Below are 15,201 nucleotides of genomic sequence, written 5' to 3' on the forward strand. Positions count from 1 at the left end.
CCATTTTGCTAAAACAACCAAGAATTTTTACTGATGTCTTTCTCCCACCAAAGATGATTTATCCTTTTTTTGGCACACCTACTGAGAATGCTTTCTACGCAGAGTCCCCATTTGATCATGCAAGGACTACTCACAGCTGCTGTTGCTGTATCTCCAGAAGGGCAGAGGTGACACTGACCTTCCCTGAGTGGCTTCATTTTAAGGCTGCCCAGATGAGACGCCCTCACACTGTCAGAGGGTCCAACCAGTCTTGGGGTGGGAGCGCATAAGTGGTCTCCTCACCTGAACTGAGAACGATGGGGAGACGAACAGGCCTTTCAGTGAGGCTCTTCTAGATTCCCAGGATTTGCTGCTAATGTTGCACTGGATCATCACGGGACAAACTCCCCTGGTGGACCTCTGACTCCCACCAGAAGAAACACCTTTTGCAGAGGTTGAACTTGGTCTGAACAGAGTAAGGGAAGGTGCAACCTCTCCTCAGCTGGGGACAACTGTGCAGGCATGTGGACACAGCCAGGAAAGTCTCTGCGTGCCCAGCAGCGTGCATGGGAACTGTGAGATGAGTTGGTTGTTGACCTTCCTTTGATGCTCTAACTTGCTCCCTGTCACCTCTTGCCAGTCAAAAGGTTACAGAAGACAGAGTGGGACCAGATGAACATGAGCTAGGGGACCAGATGAAGACAAGCTGGGGGAGGTCCACCTGAAACCAGTCCTTTGTCTGAACACGTGGGGTGGGGTGGGGTCGTGAGGTGACCTGCCCCAAGCTCGGGCATCTGGCTGGCCCCAGCGGCGGGCAGACCCTCCCTGTTAAACTTGGGCAGGAGCTGGTCAGTGCGACATCCTCACACGGCAGCTGGTGTGGCCCTGGGGCGTCAGCCTGGCCATGTCAGCACGGCTGAGTTGAGGAGGGTGGGACGAGCCACACCTCGTGTCCCCCTCCACCAAAGCGGTGACGCAAATGAGCGAGCACGGCAATGTGGCACAGAGCAAAACGAGTTATGGCTCTGATCCCACCATCTGACCCCGACGGGTGGACTCCCACACGGTGATCTCACTCTGTCGGCTCACTCACAGCTTCACAAGTAGCAGAGAAAGGTCACGCTCAGTTAAAACTGAAATGTGTTTTCTTACAGTTTTTCCCCCTTGGGCCAGATGCTGTAGCCCTGACTTGGGCAAAGGTCCAACTGGAAATAATGAATGTAATTACCTTGTAAGCACCTTAGTGGAAAATATTGCTATAGTTAATTATACAGGGATGCAATGCTAACTCATTTCCCAGTGTTTAAAATACAAATATTAATGCTTTCTCCTTTGGGGTTTTGAGAAGATTAGTTATTGCTGCAGTCTAACAGAATTTGTAAGTTTTGCAGCTATTGCAGTCAGTTTAAAGAAAAAGGTTCCAATGCTTATTTTAACATCACTGGCTGCTATTGCGCAGGACAGCACTACGCTGCACAGAACGAGACTTTTGAGTGCCTTTGCAAGAATGAGGTCTTTGGCCATGGCCCTTTAAACATCCAAAACTTAGATTTTTTTTCAAAGGATGTTTTGGGACCAAAAAGTGATTTTAGGATTCTCAAACAGGAGATAAACTCACCCTTTGAATATCAGAAGAACTGAAATCCTTGGAGAGAGATACCCAAAACCTGGGACTTAGGTACCTTTTAAGAAATCCTGGCTAAATTGTCTAAGTGAAAATGCCACTATCTTTCATTAAGGATCATAGGAAACAGCACAATAAACTCATGGCATGGACTGAGCACATACTCTAGCATTTGAAGTCTTCAAAATGCAAACACAGGTATTTCCACGCTATTTCTGGTTGACTTTCCAGTTGTCAAACAAGGAGCCCACTATTTCTATGTTAGTCTGTCAAAAAAGCCCCATTGCTTTCAGTCGGCAGCTGGCGGAGCCGTCGTGAACGAACGAGCAAAAGCCACTAAATGTGTTTTGCTTGCCTTGGTATTTGTTAACATCTCTGAACAATCCAGTGCACCCTAGCAGATATTCATAGGCTAGAAAAACAAAAGGCTCGACTCCTTTCTCACACATCTGCAAAAGGAGTCAAGAGGATTTACAAAAAAATAAAACTGTCCTGACATTTCCCTTCTAGGTACCTAAGGGAGTTTTTCAGGGAAAAAAGAAAGGGGGGAAAAAAGGGAGACATCAGCACTTCAGGCATAGACCTAATTGTTCAGCGAAAACCATGCAATGTATTTTGCACCAGGCCACCTCCTCTGCTGGGAGCCGGTGCTGCAGGCAGCACCTGCAGGGCCTTGTCCTCCTGCCTGCACCTGCCCGGGCACCCAAGCTACGGCAGGGAGCACGCCTCGAAGCACAGAGACGGCGAGGGAAGAGGCAGGCATGATGCCCTGCTGGGATCCCCGACACGGAGAGGCCTAGACTTTTTACATTGCTATGGGAATTAATGAGGCCAGCAATTAGGAAATCATCTAGCTAGGCAGCTTAAGAGACTTCTGCAGCACAAGCGTAGCCTCCTCTTCTGATCCAACAGCAGGCCAAGCCTGGCCGTGTGTCCTGCTGCAGCGAACAGGGGTATTCACACCAAGCAAAGGGGAGGCCACTAATAAAAACTGCTTTTATCTACATATTTTGTTTGAAAAATAAGCCCTGTTGTCTCTGCTACTTTTCAGTTCCCTGCCTGTTTTGTTGCTACACAAGCCCAAACCTCACCCCAGCCACCAACAGGCAGCAAGAGCAGTGGGTAAAGGAGCTCTGGGAGCCTGAGCCCAAGCTCACCACACACAAGGCACAGAGGCTTGTGCTTAGCAGCAACAAGGATGGATTAGAAACTGTGAATTTCGAGTACACTTCCACATGCCATCTGTACAGAAAAATTAAGGAAGCAGCTCCCCCAAAGGAAACGATAACCACCATTCCTCTGAAAGCTGCCAGACAGGTAATTCAGCCAGCGGAGAAAATACAACTAGGACTGCACGCAGGCAGTGGGCAAACTCTGCTCGAGTTCAACACCATCCAGGTGTATTGCTGCAAGCTGAGGACAGCCTCTGTAAATCACACCACCACTCTCACAAGTGTCAGCATAGAATCTTTTAATACTTTACATAAAAAACTGCATACACAGTTCATAATTTTATGTAAACATCATATACATCTCAGTTTTTGCCATGTCAGTTTATTAAAAACAAAAACAGAACAGTCTCAGTACCACTGTTGAGGGAAGAGGGAGAAAAGTAAACAAACATAAATGGATACATTTGTTCTCTGAACCAGAGAAACACAAAATTATTTTCACCTGGGTTGGCTACCCTGTGAAAATAAAGTTTTTAAATAAACCTAGATTCTTTAAATTGCCCTTTAGTATTAATGTCTGATGTAGTCACTGCATAAGGAACAGTGCTTTCACCCATTTTTTCCAAGGCAAAAAGATACAGTGGTTTTATTTCATCTTGTGTTCAAATCACAATCTAAAACAAGATCCAGATGAGGTTACTGAGTAAGAATGCTTCCAATGCTACAGTGTTGTATGCAGATGACAAGTGCATTGAGTGTGTAATTTAGAAAACAAAAATCCACCAAGTTGTGCAAAGTAATTTCTTTTGAAAATAAATTTTTAAATAAACCCAAATCAACATACTTGCAGAAGACAACATTAAAGAAAGGAGCAGGCACCAAGATCATAATATGGCAATATCATCCCCTTCCCCCTTGCTCATCCTGCCTCATCCATCAGGAGGAGGATGTCCAGCAAGGAGGACAGAGCAGTTCACCTTTACTTTCCAGCCTGGTGGCTTCTGCAGCTGGAAGCAGTTCAAGGCTTGCGTTACCAGCAGGCATCAGTCACTCAGGGCAAGTTCCTTTGCACAACACAAGTCCCAGCTGGGCACCCCCTCCCCACCTCACTTTAAATAAGCACCCCCTGCACTACCCCAGTTTGCACAAGACAGAAAAGGTAAGATATATACAGGCTTTGCTTGGGATGACCCTCCCCTCCCAGTCTCAGTCTTCAGGACACTAACTTCCACAGCAGGTCAGGCTCAGGCCAAAACATCTGCGGGAGAGGCGAGGATGCTGCAGGCAGCCCAGGAGATGCAGCCTCTCTCCCCAGCCCGCCCAAGGGAGGCACATGCAGGCAGGAGGCAGAAGTCCCTTCGAGCATCTCAACTCCACCGCTCTCCTCTTGCAAAAGAGAGGAGGCTGTCGGGGAGCTGGGAGCAGCAGGTGGTGGGCAAAGGGGAAGAGCTGGGTGCAATGTTTGCTCAGTCCAGTCTCAGCAGCTTTTTGTTGTTGAGAGTCTGCAATTAACTTGCAGGGGCCGGTGGTGGGAGAAGGCTTCTCCTCACTTTATTCCCAAGACTCAGGACATGCAATCTCCCCCCTCCCTCTGTCCCCATGGCTGAGCCAGCATAACCCTTTTTGGCCAAGGCTAAGGGAGTGTGCTCCCTCCCTTAGCCCCCACCCCGATTCATCACCAGCCCCCATGGGAAGGGACAGGCAGATGCCGTGTGCGTGCATAACCCAGCTCCTCTCCGCCTGCCAACAGGTGACCCAGGCGCTGTGCCCAGCACCACGCTCCAGCCACACCCTATAGGACTTTGCAGCAGTTGATGCAGCCGTTCTGGGTGCCGTAGCGCTTCTGCAAGGCTGCCCGGGTGGCAGTCTCAAAGACCTCCCGGACACCCTCCTTGGTCTTGGCCGAGCACTCCAGGTAGTCGTAGGCCTGGATGCGAATGGCCATGGCACGGCCATCCTCAGTGCGCACCGGCTCCTGCTTCATGCGGGCCAGCTCGTTGCGCACGTGCTCATCGTTGCGCAGGTCTTTCTTGTTGGCCACCAGGATGATGGGGACGTTGGGGCAGAAGTGCTTGACTTCGGGCACCCACTTCTCGGGGATGTTCTCCAGCGAGTCCGGGCTGTCCACTGAGAAGCACATGAGGATCACATCGGTGTCCGGGTAGGAGAGGGGTCGCAGACGGTCATAGTCCTCCTGGCCAGCCGTGTCCCACAGGGCCAGCTCCACCTGCTTGCCATCCACCTCGATGTCAGCCACGTAGTTCTCAAAGACGGTGGGCACGTAGACCTCAGGGAACTCATCCTTGCTGAAGACAATGAGGAGGCAGGTCTTGCCACAGGCACCGTCGCCCACCACCACCAGCTTCTTGCGGATGGCGGCCATGGCCAGGCTCGCCAAACTGGCCTTGCCGTGCAGCAGGACGATGGCAGCGCCCTCCTCCCCGCGGCCGCCGCCTCCCCCTTCTTCTCGCTTCTCACAGGGCACCGTGGTGAGCCGGGCCCGCGCAGGCAGGCGGGCGCGCCCTCCTCTCTCCCCGCACCGGCACCGTGCCTCCGTTCCCCTGCTGCAGGGGAGCGCTACGGCCGCAGCAAGCGCCGCCGGTCCCGCCCGGCTCGACCCTTCGCGGGGGAAACGCTGCCGCTGCTCGCCGGACCGGACGACTCCGCGCAGCTCCACGCCGCGCTGCCACTGCCGCAAGCTGCGGGCTGGAGCCGCTATTTAAAGGCGCTCGCGACTTTCTTAATATAGCCAGCCAATGGGAAGGTAGGGAGTGAGGTCATCCCCGGCGGAGAGCGCCGCGATTGGCGGGAGGCTGCGGGCGGGAGGCGGGGCGGGGGGGACGGGGGGAGCGGGGCGCGAGCGGCGCCCGGCCCGCGGCGGTGGCGGGGCCCTGCCGGGGGGTGGCTGAGGGCCGGGGCGGCTGGCGCTGCCTTGAGGGGCGGGCGGGGGTGACCGGGCCGGGCGGGGGTGACCGGGCCGGGCTGGGGGCATCGGGGTGGTGGGGTGGCTGGAGCCGGGCTGGGGGGCGGCGGGGCCGAGCAGGCCGGGCTGGGGGGCGGCGGGGCCGGGCCGTGAGGCGAGTGGGGCCGGGCTATGAGGCGGGCTTTGCAGGGGGCTCACGGTGGACGGCGGCGCCGCACCTTCGGAGGAGCCCGGGGCAGGTTCCCCGGCCGCACCGTGCCGCCGGCGAGGAGCCCCCCCCCTCCCCGGTTTGTGCCCCGGGGTGGCGGCTTTGCGGCAGGGCAGGGCAAGGCAGGTCCGGTCCCTGCCGTGGCCCCAGTTGCGCCGCCGCCATCCCCGCCGCTCGGAACGACCGGTCTTAAGAGGCTGGGCGAGCGACGGAGAAAAACGGGGAAAATCGCTGCGTCCCAGGTGCACTCTTCAAAGCCCAAGCAAAGTGGAACTGAGATTATTGCAGGCGATTAAACAAAACAAAAACCTTCACTCGATATTACTGGAAAAAGGCAGGACTCAACCACTTCCCTTCCTTAAAGGAAAAAAATCATCATGTTTGAGTCTCTTTCCTGCCAGGTTTTGGCCAAAAGGGAACAGAGGAATTATAAACTGGGAGAAGTAGCAGACTTGAACTGAAATGCCCTCTTGGTCTCAATTTACAGAGATATCGGAAGTCACAGTAATGAAAAAATGAATGTGGAGAATAAATGAGCGCAAAAGACTGGAGTTTCAGATTGCTTGGAGGATAGGGTGTAAGTACCTTAACATAAACAGATGGCTCACGCTGTGTGCGTTAATAAAGCCATGCACTGTAAAGTCTCACACTGTGAAATTACTGGTAGCAGTGTCCCTGTTGCAGCTATTGCTGTTTAACTGGGTGTTGTCTCAAGCTTTTTCCCTGCAAGCATTTTCACCTAAACGATGTCTTGTGGCTACTGCCTCTCAGGGTTGGATCCAGTGTCCTCTTTTGCTAGCCAGCACTGGCATTAGTGAATAGAACAAAAATGAGTGATTTGACAAATGTGATTGGTATTAAAAAGTGTATTTAAAAATATCCATTTGAAGACCAAATGCACCACTGACTATATCAAATTGCCTGATGAGTTACTTGCAGTAGACTGTTACAGAAGTGTGTGTCAATAGGGCAAATGGTTCACTTATGGTTCACTTAATCCTAGATATTGAAATACAATTCATCTTATGTGAGATTTTTGTAATTCCCATTCCTCCCTGTCAAAAGAGCATGTCCCTGGATGGTGATGGATGGATTTGTACCTCAATCTTACATAGTTTTATGTAAAATATCTTACAGCATATTTTACATGAAGTGAACATAATAAATTCAAACTGATGTTTGAAAAAACCCAGAAATAAAGTGTAGTCATAGGCATCAGTCTTCTCCAGTACCTGTGGCCTTTTAACAGGCTAAATTTCTGATTTGCATGTCCCTTTACATTTGTTGTCATTGCTCACAGTTTTAAACTCTTCATGAGACAAAAAAAGTTACCTATGTGGAAGTCTTCCCCATGCTGGCATGTCCTTCTGGCGATGGAGCATTGGCGGCTTGTAGCTATTCTCTCTATAAATATAATCACAAGCACGTAGAGCCATTCTGATAGGCATTTAGAGTTAATTTGCTGTGTAATGTAAGTCTTCTAAATACATTTGCTGTTGTAAGTCTCTTGAAGCTCTTCAGCAATATTAAACTGATGGTGGACTTTTCACTGGAGTTCAGAGCCACCTTGCGGCGACCCCACCGGCATGGATGCCTGCATTCCTTATGGCTCCAAAGCCAGAAAGCTCCACCTCTGGGGTGGCAGCAGGAAAAGTTCCAACTATACTTTATAGATCGTGAGAGTGGCTGCTTAAACATGCTTTTGAATCCGTTTTTATTTGACTTTTGGGTGGCACAAAGAATCGTGCCTAGATATTTGGTTTTGTCTTTTCATGAGCAAAACACTTCATTAAATAGAAGAAAGAATCATCTGAATGAGCAATTATGTTGATCATCTCATCTGTGTTGTGCCATGAAAGGTAGGGAAATACGCAGCTTATTCATTCCAAAGCACATAGCTTTGTTGTTCACCCAGAGTGCTGCTGGCAATTATCCGTGTGCCCCGTCATAGAGAAAGCAAACTAAGTAGCCCACATTCATACTCTTTAACTTTTTTAGACTTCAAGGCAGGATGGCCTCATCCAAACTGTCTATTGGTCCCAACGCTAAGGAAATACTCTGCAAAGGTCCAACTGACCCAAGTCAAACCCATAGCAGGGGCTCTTCTTGTAATTGAACAGCGCAGATAGAGTTCCAGCACCCACTTATGGTCTGAGCCATAACTGCTTAATTTTCTAGTGAAGTCTTGCATCTGCAGTCTTCCACACAGTTATGCTGAAGCCAAAGGACATGATGTTTCATCTCTCACCTTGCAAAAAAGACTGCAGCAAAGTCTATGTAATTCCTTGAGATAGGGTTTCGAATGCTTTTTTTTTTTTTCCCCAGAGGCTTTATACCAGGAGGCTGTGACTTATGTAGGCTGAGATCACACTAATTTTGCTGTCCTAGGGTAAATTCCAGCAATGGACTCCAGAGGGAACATGGTTAGCACTGGTTATCACACATTTACACTTAAATGTGTAATACCTGGGACTTGATCATGGCCTGGATTTCATACTTAATGAAAATTTGCTACATGCCACCTTTCTCCTGCAGTGGATTTAGCCCATAGATATCAGTGCACTATGTGGTACCTGCCCTGAGCTGTCTAAGTGGAAGTGAAGAGGCCCTTTATTTGTATTATCTTTTCAGTTACATGCATTTACTTCTCTTCTCTGGAGCATTCTTTCTTCAGCCCATACATGAAAGCATGAAGCAAGCCAGTTTCAAGAACAGTGGAAATCAGGAGCAGAGTTGTACACAGCAATCCTTTTCTCTTCTTGCTTGGATCAATGCATCAGGGAAAATGGGAATCTGACCAGCATCGCAGTGCTGCGAGTGCAGCAGAAAGAGGAACAGCAGCAGTACTGTAAATGAGCACAGTGGATAATAATCTGTGGAAGTGCTTAGGCTTCCTTCTTGGGGTGGTGACTGAGAGCAGAGGGGGCAAACCTGGAAAGAAAATAGTGAAAATAGGCTCTGGGATGAGGTGGCTTTTTCCTCTCCTTAGGGAATTTTGTACAGGACCAATTCTGTATTCAAGCATGGTCGTGGTCTGAAAAGCACCAGGGAGTGTAGCCAGCTCACATATTTTAGGGCTGAATTTGAACTTTATGTTGTAATTGTTATATTTTCTGATCAAATTTGCATGATATGCTAAACTATACTTCTTTAAGCAAGCTGAAACTTCACTTCCAGTAATCCCTAAATGTGCGCTCTCTAAGCAGAGCGTTAGTTCTGCTGCACCACATACATCTGTATGATTGATGAAGAAAGTATGAAGTAGGAGAAAGAAGACACCACTTCTTTGCTTTCATTGCTTGTGCTGGTGGTTTTGAGATTAAACCTCAGCCTTTTGTTTTTTACTTGATTTAATCCAATTGGCATTTTTTGTTGCTGAGAGGACAATTCTAGTCAATTACTGGAGATTGTTTCCAGATTATATTCCCCCTCTGCTCTTTTTGCTAAACAGATTTTCTAAAGGGCATGTCTGTAACTCAGACAATTTGTGTTCAAGCATAAATCTGTACCAAAAGCATGAAAGCTCAGTGGGGAAGGTAATCTTTCTCCTTTTTGTCAATAAGTAGGCAAGTAAGTACATTGCCTGCTGTGGCATAACGTGCTGAGGGAGCCGTATGTGCCAGTAATGGCATACTGAGTCCTGCACACTGACTTGTACTGTAACGCTAGCAACAAGCATCCTGCAGTCCTCATGCAGGCAAAGCTTCTCTGTGAAGTAAGGAAAGCAAGAGCTAGCTAAATATGAGCAGTTTACAGGCTAGTGCAAAAAAGCTCTGAGTAGATGTGGGAGGACAGGCAGAAATGGTAAGTATCTGTCCCTCTAAGCTGCTAAGAGTTTCTGGCATATACAGAAACCAGACCACTTCTTGCATGTCACAGCAGGTCCGTTGCTTTCCAGTGTCCCTGAAGAAAAACAGAATTTAACTCTTTGATTCCCTTGTGCTCTCAGCAGAGAAGCCAGACTGATCTACCTAGAAACTGGAATGCTGAGGCACAAAAAGAGAAGGTGAAAAAGACCTGTGTATTTTCAAACAGCAGTTTAGGCTAAGTACAGTGCTTTTACGTAAAGCACATCATCCCAAACAAGAAATGCCTTCATGATCCTGAAGAGCTGTATGGGACCCACTGGCATTGCTCTTCCAGGGAATAAGTGGGGCAAGTCAGAAGCTAATGACTTTAATTTTGTCAAGTTCCTATGGCAAGACTATCAGATTCATAGCTGAATAGGACTCAGGAAATATGGTCTGGCAGGGTAAAATTAGACCACCACAGAAAACTGAAGTGGCCTCAGTTCTCCAGCTGACTTCAGATTAAACAAAAACAAGTTCCTCATCCTTAGGCAAAAATTTTTAGACCTAAAAACCCTCATCGCAGTTGAAGAACTCTTCTGTAGCTGTATGAAGTAAATGGGCTGACCACATAACTATACTAATCAGCAGTTACATATCTGCATCACCAATAATGCCTTTGGAAACAGTTCTCTCTGCAGAGAGACCAAATTAATCTACCTCCGGTTCCCTTTGTTCTCAGTTTTTAGTGGTTGCAGACACCTTGCAGTCTTTGTCCACCAAGAAAACTGAGACAGAGAGAAAGAAATGACTTGTCCAATACCAACAAGATAGCAGGGAATTCAGTCTTCATCTCTGGAGTTCAAGATAGTATCCTTAACACTGGACAGTTCTTTCTCTTTAGACTCTCCAGTTGATAGGCTTCATTTCACTACTTTGAGGATGATCAAACACTGGAAAAGGCTGCCCAGAGAGGCCGTGGAGTCTCCGTCCTTGGAGATATTCAAAAGCCAACTGGAGACAGTCCTGAGCAGCCTGCTGTAGTTGATCCTGCTCTGAGCAGAGCAGGGTGGACTAGATGATCCTTTCCCACCTCATCCATTCTTTGATTCTGCAATTCATTTCTCTGCAATGCCTCAGCAGATCTGGAAGGGGGTGTCTTGAGGGTCTGTCTGGCAGGTCTACTGCTGTTTTACACTCTAGTACTGTCAGCCCCCCCCAAAAGTAGTTTGACACACTCAATAATGAAATGCTCACTCAGGATGAGTCTTTTGCATAGGAACAAGGAAATGTCTAAAGTAAACATGCTGTGATTTGTTAATGAATTGTGTAACTTCCACTTTATTGCCAGTGAAGTAGCTTTCTTTAAAAAACAATGATGTCATCAGGTTCTCTTTGTAGATTGGTTGGCTATATTAAGAAACATTGACCTATTCCTTTAAATACTGTGTTCATCATTATAGTCTTTGAAGAGTGGTGGTAAGTTCTCTCTGCAGGGGAACCAGTCACTAAGGAAGCTGAGGTGGCAACAATATTAGAAGAAACCAATCTAATACTGAATATCAAGAAAGAGAAGAAGGGTTGATGCTGGAAATTACTATCCTGTAAGTCTAACAAACTTCTATCTCATATAAATTAACCATGAATATATGAAGACTGAGAAAACTTTCTGAACTCCCACATGACAACAGATCTATGAGCAAAAGCAGCATGGACTTACACAGGATAGCTATCACCATTGGTAAAATTCTACTAGCAGATCATGGCAGGAAAAATGTAGTCAATAGAACCAATCTGGATATGTGTTTGTAAAACACAAATGAAATCTGTTATGGACCGAACACTGACCATAAACAATGTCTGAGATGATAAAACAGAAATATAGGGCACTGCAGGAATCCTGGTTACATCCATATTTGGTTTATACCTTCATTTTTTGATCTATAACAATAGTAAAGAGCAAGGTACTCACAATTTCAGAAGATTCTGATACCAGAGAAATTAAACGGGGAAAAAAATAGGGAATGAAGGTAAGACAGGACTGTGGAGAAAAAAAGGAGATAAGGGGAAGAATTCCAAACTAATGGGATTTCTCTCCTCTTCTCCTTCTACCCTCCACAAAACCTAAAAAAAAAAAAAAAAAAAACCAGCATGGGAATAATCCATTTGTACATTATCTTGGTTTTCAAGGGATGGCTGCTCTCAGGAGAAAGCTAACTGTAGTCGGAGATGACCACTGTGGTAAGACATGCCTCCTCTTTGCTCTGCGTCATGAACAGTTTCCCAAGTCCTATGAGCCAACTCTGTTTGATGCTTACACCACTGACACAGAGGTAGACGGGAAGGAGATGAAACTATTTCTCTTCGATGTGGCAGGGAAGAATGAAATCAGTTACCAAAATCTCCGCTCAGTGTTCTACAAGGACACCGACATTATTTTAATGTGCTTCTCTGTGGACAGGCCTGACTCACAGCAAAACATCCTTGATTTTTGGGTTCCAGAAATCAAACTGTTCTGCCCCACAGTACCTATTATTCTGGTGGCTACCAAGATAGAACTAAGGGGTGATGAAGGTATTAAGAAGAAACTAACTACTCCAGGCAACGAGCCAATTAACACTACAGAAGGAGAAGCTTTAGCTGCCAGCATTGGGGCATATGCTTACCTGGAGTGTTCTGCCAAGACAAAAGAAGGTATTGATACAGCCCTGGAGATTATTAGCCAATGTGCATTAAATGAGAAAAGGAGGAGAAAGAGGCACTACAGACGCTGCCAAATTTTGTAAGAGGAGTGAACATTATTTTGTTGTTGGATTTCATGATGTGGAAAGGTAAGTAGATATCTTTGTTGCTGTTGTGTGGGTGCTATAAGGGCTGCTTTTATGTCATAGGAGGAAACAAATCCCTTATGTCTGCAAAGTGTCACATTTGAAAAGTTGGATTGGTTTCCTCCTCTACCTCCAATACAGGCTGAAGAGCACAATTCCAGATTTGAGTTGAGTACTGTTCTTGAGAAATGGAAATGACCAAGCCACATACAGTTCTCCACAGAGGGAGACACACAGAGACTAGGACAGGAACCTAAAACAGAACTACTGGGACAAGCACAAGAACATGTTGTTCAGTGAATCTAATCCTGGCTTCCTGGTTGCAAGGCTTAGTGGCAAGCAGCTGTGCTGACAAGGTTTCCTAGTGTGCGCTGCCTTCCATACACTTCCTTGAAGGATGTCCTTAGGGAAGGGTGTCACCACACACACACACACACACACACACACACACGTATCCAATAGTCTGCTGTGCTAATAGCAGTGGGTTTCTGACTGGCAGAACAGGTCTGACTTCTCTAGGATTCATTTGTAGAGCTGGCCTGGGCATGGTTCCATAAATGCATCAGGAACGCAACGTATAGCGTAGGGTACAATGAAGGCAGTGCTGTCTCCACCTCTTCTTCAGGCACAGGTAAATAAATTGGGGTAAAACAGCCTGGCTCTGGGGTAGGATAATCCAGTTCTTGATAGAATTTATACCTTAAAAAGAGAGAAGTAAAAAGACCAGACTTCAGTTTCTAAACCTCTTTGTCCTTATGGTCTCAATGTATCTTAAATCTTTCTGTCTTTCCTTAGCACTTGCAGGCAGAAGACATGAAGTGAAGGGAATGCCAACAACCACGCTCTCAGCTTTGCAAGTCGTTAACAATCTGGAAAGAGACTGAGACATGCTGTCAACCTAAGCAGAAAATCTCAGAGAGGCACAGAGATGGACCAAAAGGGAAAGACTTTGGGTGCATCTCCATACTCCTCCCTTCTTTGAATCACTGATTGCTGGCAGCCCAAGGAACTGAGATGTGGACTGACATTAAAGGTGCAAGTCTGGGAGCAGGCAAATAATGTGACTGCAGGATTTGAAGGCACATGCCATAACACAGTAAGCAGACAGAAATGTTTTAAGGTAAACCCCTTCTGATCCTGAAGTAAAGGTACAGGGCTAATTGAGTATAACTGTCATGAACTAGGAGAACATGGAAGTCTATCACTTTCTTTTGCTGACTTCCTTCATGGTGGTTTCATCACTCTGGCAGCTTGGTTACAGTTTCCCAGGGGGAAACAAAATGAGAGTAAACACAGATTTGTAAACTGATTATGCCACCTGGAGCTGTACGCTTAGCAAACTAGCTTTTCCAGGTGAGAGACCTAGTAAAATACACACTTAAGATTTTTTCATACCCATTCTTCCCACCGGTATTTGTCTATTGATGGTACCATGGGTCGAAATACTGGGGTTGGCCAAATATTTATTATTGGATGGGTTGCTGCTTTCCTTCTACATCACTTTTTAGTAGCAGTTTTGAAGTCCACAATCACACTGTGGCATACTAACAAATGCTTCAAGGATGACACTTTACATTTCCAAAAGTACCTTTCTTCCAAGAATCTCTGAGCACTTTTCAACATGAATTACCAACCCACCTCTTGGTGATAAGTAGGTGTTACTTCCATTTTCAAAACCGAGAAACTTAAACTGCTGCCTAAAGTAACTGAACCACCTACTCCTTGGAGCTTTCTTTTTCTTGACTTGTTTTCCATGCCCTTTCCCTTTTCCCTCCTGGACCATTCTTAACCTCAGTTTTCTCTCCTCTCTGTCTATAATAAGTGCCTCAATGCAACCTGATATTGTACGCAAACTTTAAAACTCTTCTCCCCATGCAACCTGGATGTGAGTGTGTGCTGTGCATAAGTGCTCTCCTGATTCAGGTAATAACATACATTAGTGCATTTCAAAGAGCTGTATTTATGTAGATAGGTTTAAATTGTTATTTCCATTTTATATGTGTATGTGTGGGTGGGAAGGATTAGACTGCAGATAAGTTAAAGAACACAGGTGCTCTGGTGCCTCTGATGTGGGGTATTGAATTGGAGAGAGGCAGTTTTGCAAAGATGCTAAGCACTTACTGCTCCCACTACTTGGAAAGTTCAGACCACTTTGGCGAATCTGAGCAACTGCCTGTTGCTCAGTAGGACACTGGTCAGCGTATTGACTGGCGTCTGTTTTCAGTCCAAGTAAACAAGTATTTTCCTGGAGAAGGGTGCTTTGTTCAAGATAAGGGTAACTGGTTTCACTCACAGTATTCACTGTATGTATCTCTGAATTAAATGGTTGCTACACTGATCTTAGTTTCTATTTCTTAACATTAACCTTTTTATTGTATTTCACGTAAAAACAAAGCTGGCAATCTGTTTCCACTGTATACTCCTCTGCAACTGGAAAAGAGAAATCTGTGGGAGGTTTTTCGTCATGCTTTTGCTAAAGCTGTATAAATTCTTTTTGCCACTTTTGTCAAAAAATCCAAATGCTCTTCCTGTTTATCTGTCTCAGAGCACTTTTGCAAGAGCAGGTTACTATGTGGTTGTTCAAGAAATCCGTTGGATGGTTGTCTGAATTTTAGGGCATCTGGCTCCCATGAGAAATCCAAGGACTGGATAGTTTCCTTTTTTTTGTATTTTAGCATT

At 46.5% G+C, this 15,201-nt stretch overlaps 2 protein-coding genes across 3 annotated transcripts; one reads left to right on the forward strand and one right to left on the reverse strand.

The window, feature by feature from the left end:
* Positions 1-3,064: 3,064 nt before the first annotated feature.
* Positions 3,065-5,459, reverse strand: RHOB (ras homolog family member B). The gene has a single exon (XM_072858492.1). It carries the CDS (start codon positions 5,156-5,158, stop codon positions 4,568-4,570), a length of 591 nt encoding a protein of 196 aa, XP_072714593.1. The 5' UTR covers positions 5,159-5,459; the 3' UTR covers positions 3,065-4,567.
* A 5,620-nt stretch (positions 5,460-11,079) lies between these two features.
* On the forward strand, positions 11,080-14,859 carry LOC140650323 (ras-like GTP-binding protein RHO). Of its 2 annotated transcripts, XM_072858490.1 has the most exons (3): positions 11,080-11,298; positions 11,885-12,525; positions 13,318-14,859. In XM_072858490.1, exon 2 carries the CDS (start codon positions 11,887-11,889, stop codon positions 12,478-12,480), a length of 594 nt encoding a protein of 197 aa, XP_072714591.1. In that variant the 5' UTR covers positions 11,080-11,298; positions 11,885-11,886; the 3' UTR covers positions 12,481-12,525; positions 13,318-14,859. The 2 variants fall into 2 exon arrangements, with proteins under 2 accessions (XP_072714591.1, XP_072714592.1); XM_072858491.1 differs by lacking the exon at positions 11,080-11,298 and having other exon boundaries at positions 11,803-12,525.
* The last annotated feature ends 342 nt before the right edge of the window (positions 14,860-15,201 follow it).

Source organism: Ciconia boyciana, chromosome 3 (assembly GCF_034638445.1).
Source record: "Ciconia boyciana chromosome 3, ASM3463844v1, whole genome shotgun sequence".
Lineage (NCBI taxonomy): Eukaryota > Metazoa > Chordata > Aves > Ciconiiformes > Ciconiidae > Ciconia > Ciconia boyciana.

Bases quoted from the DNA above. Each gene is read 5' to 3' on its own strand.
- RHOB (XM_072858492.1), bottom strand. From the start codon at position 5,158: ATGGCCGCCATCCGCAAGAAGCTGGTGGTGGTGGGCGACGGTGCCTGT.
- LOC140650323 (XM_072858490.1), top strand. From the start codon at position 11,887: ATGGCTGCTCTCAGGAGAAAGCTAACTGTAGTCGGAGATGACCACTGT.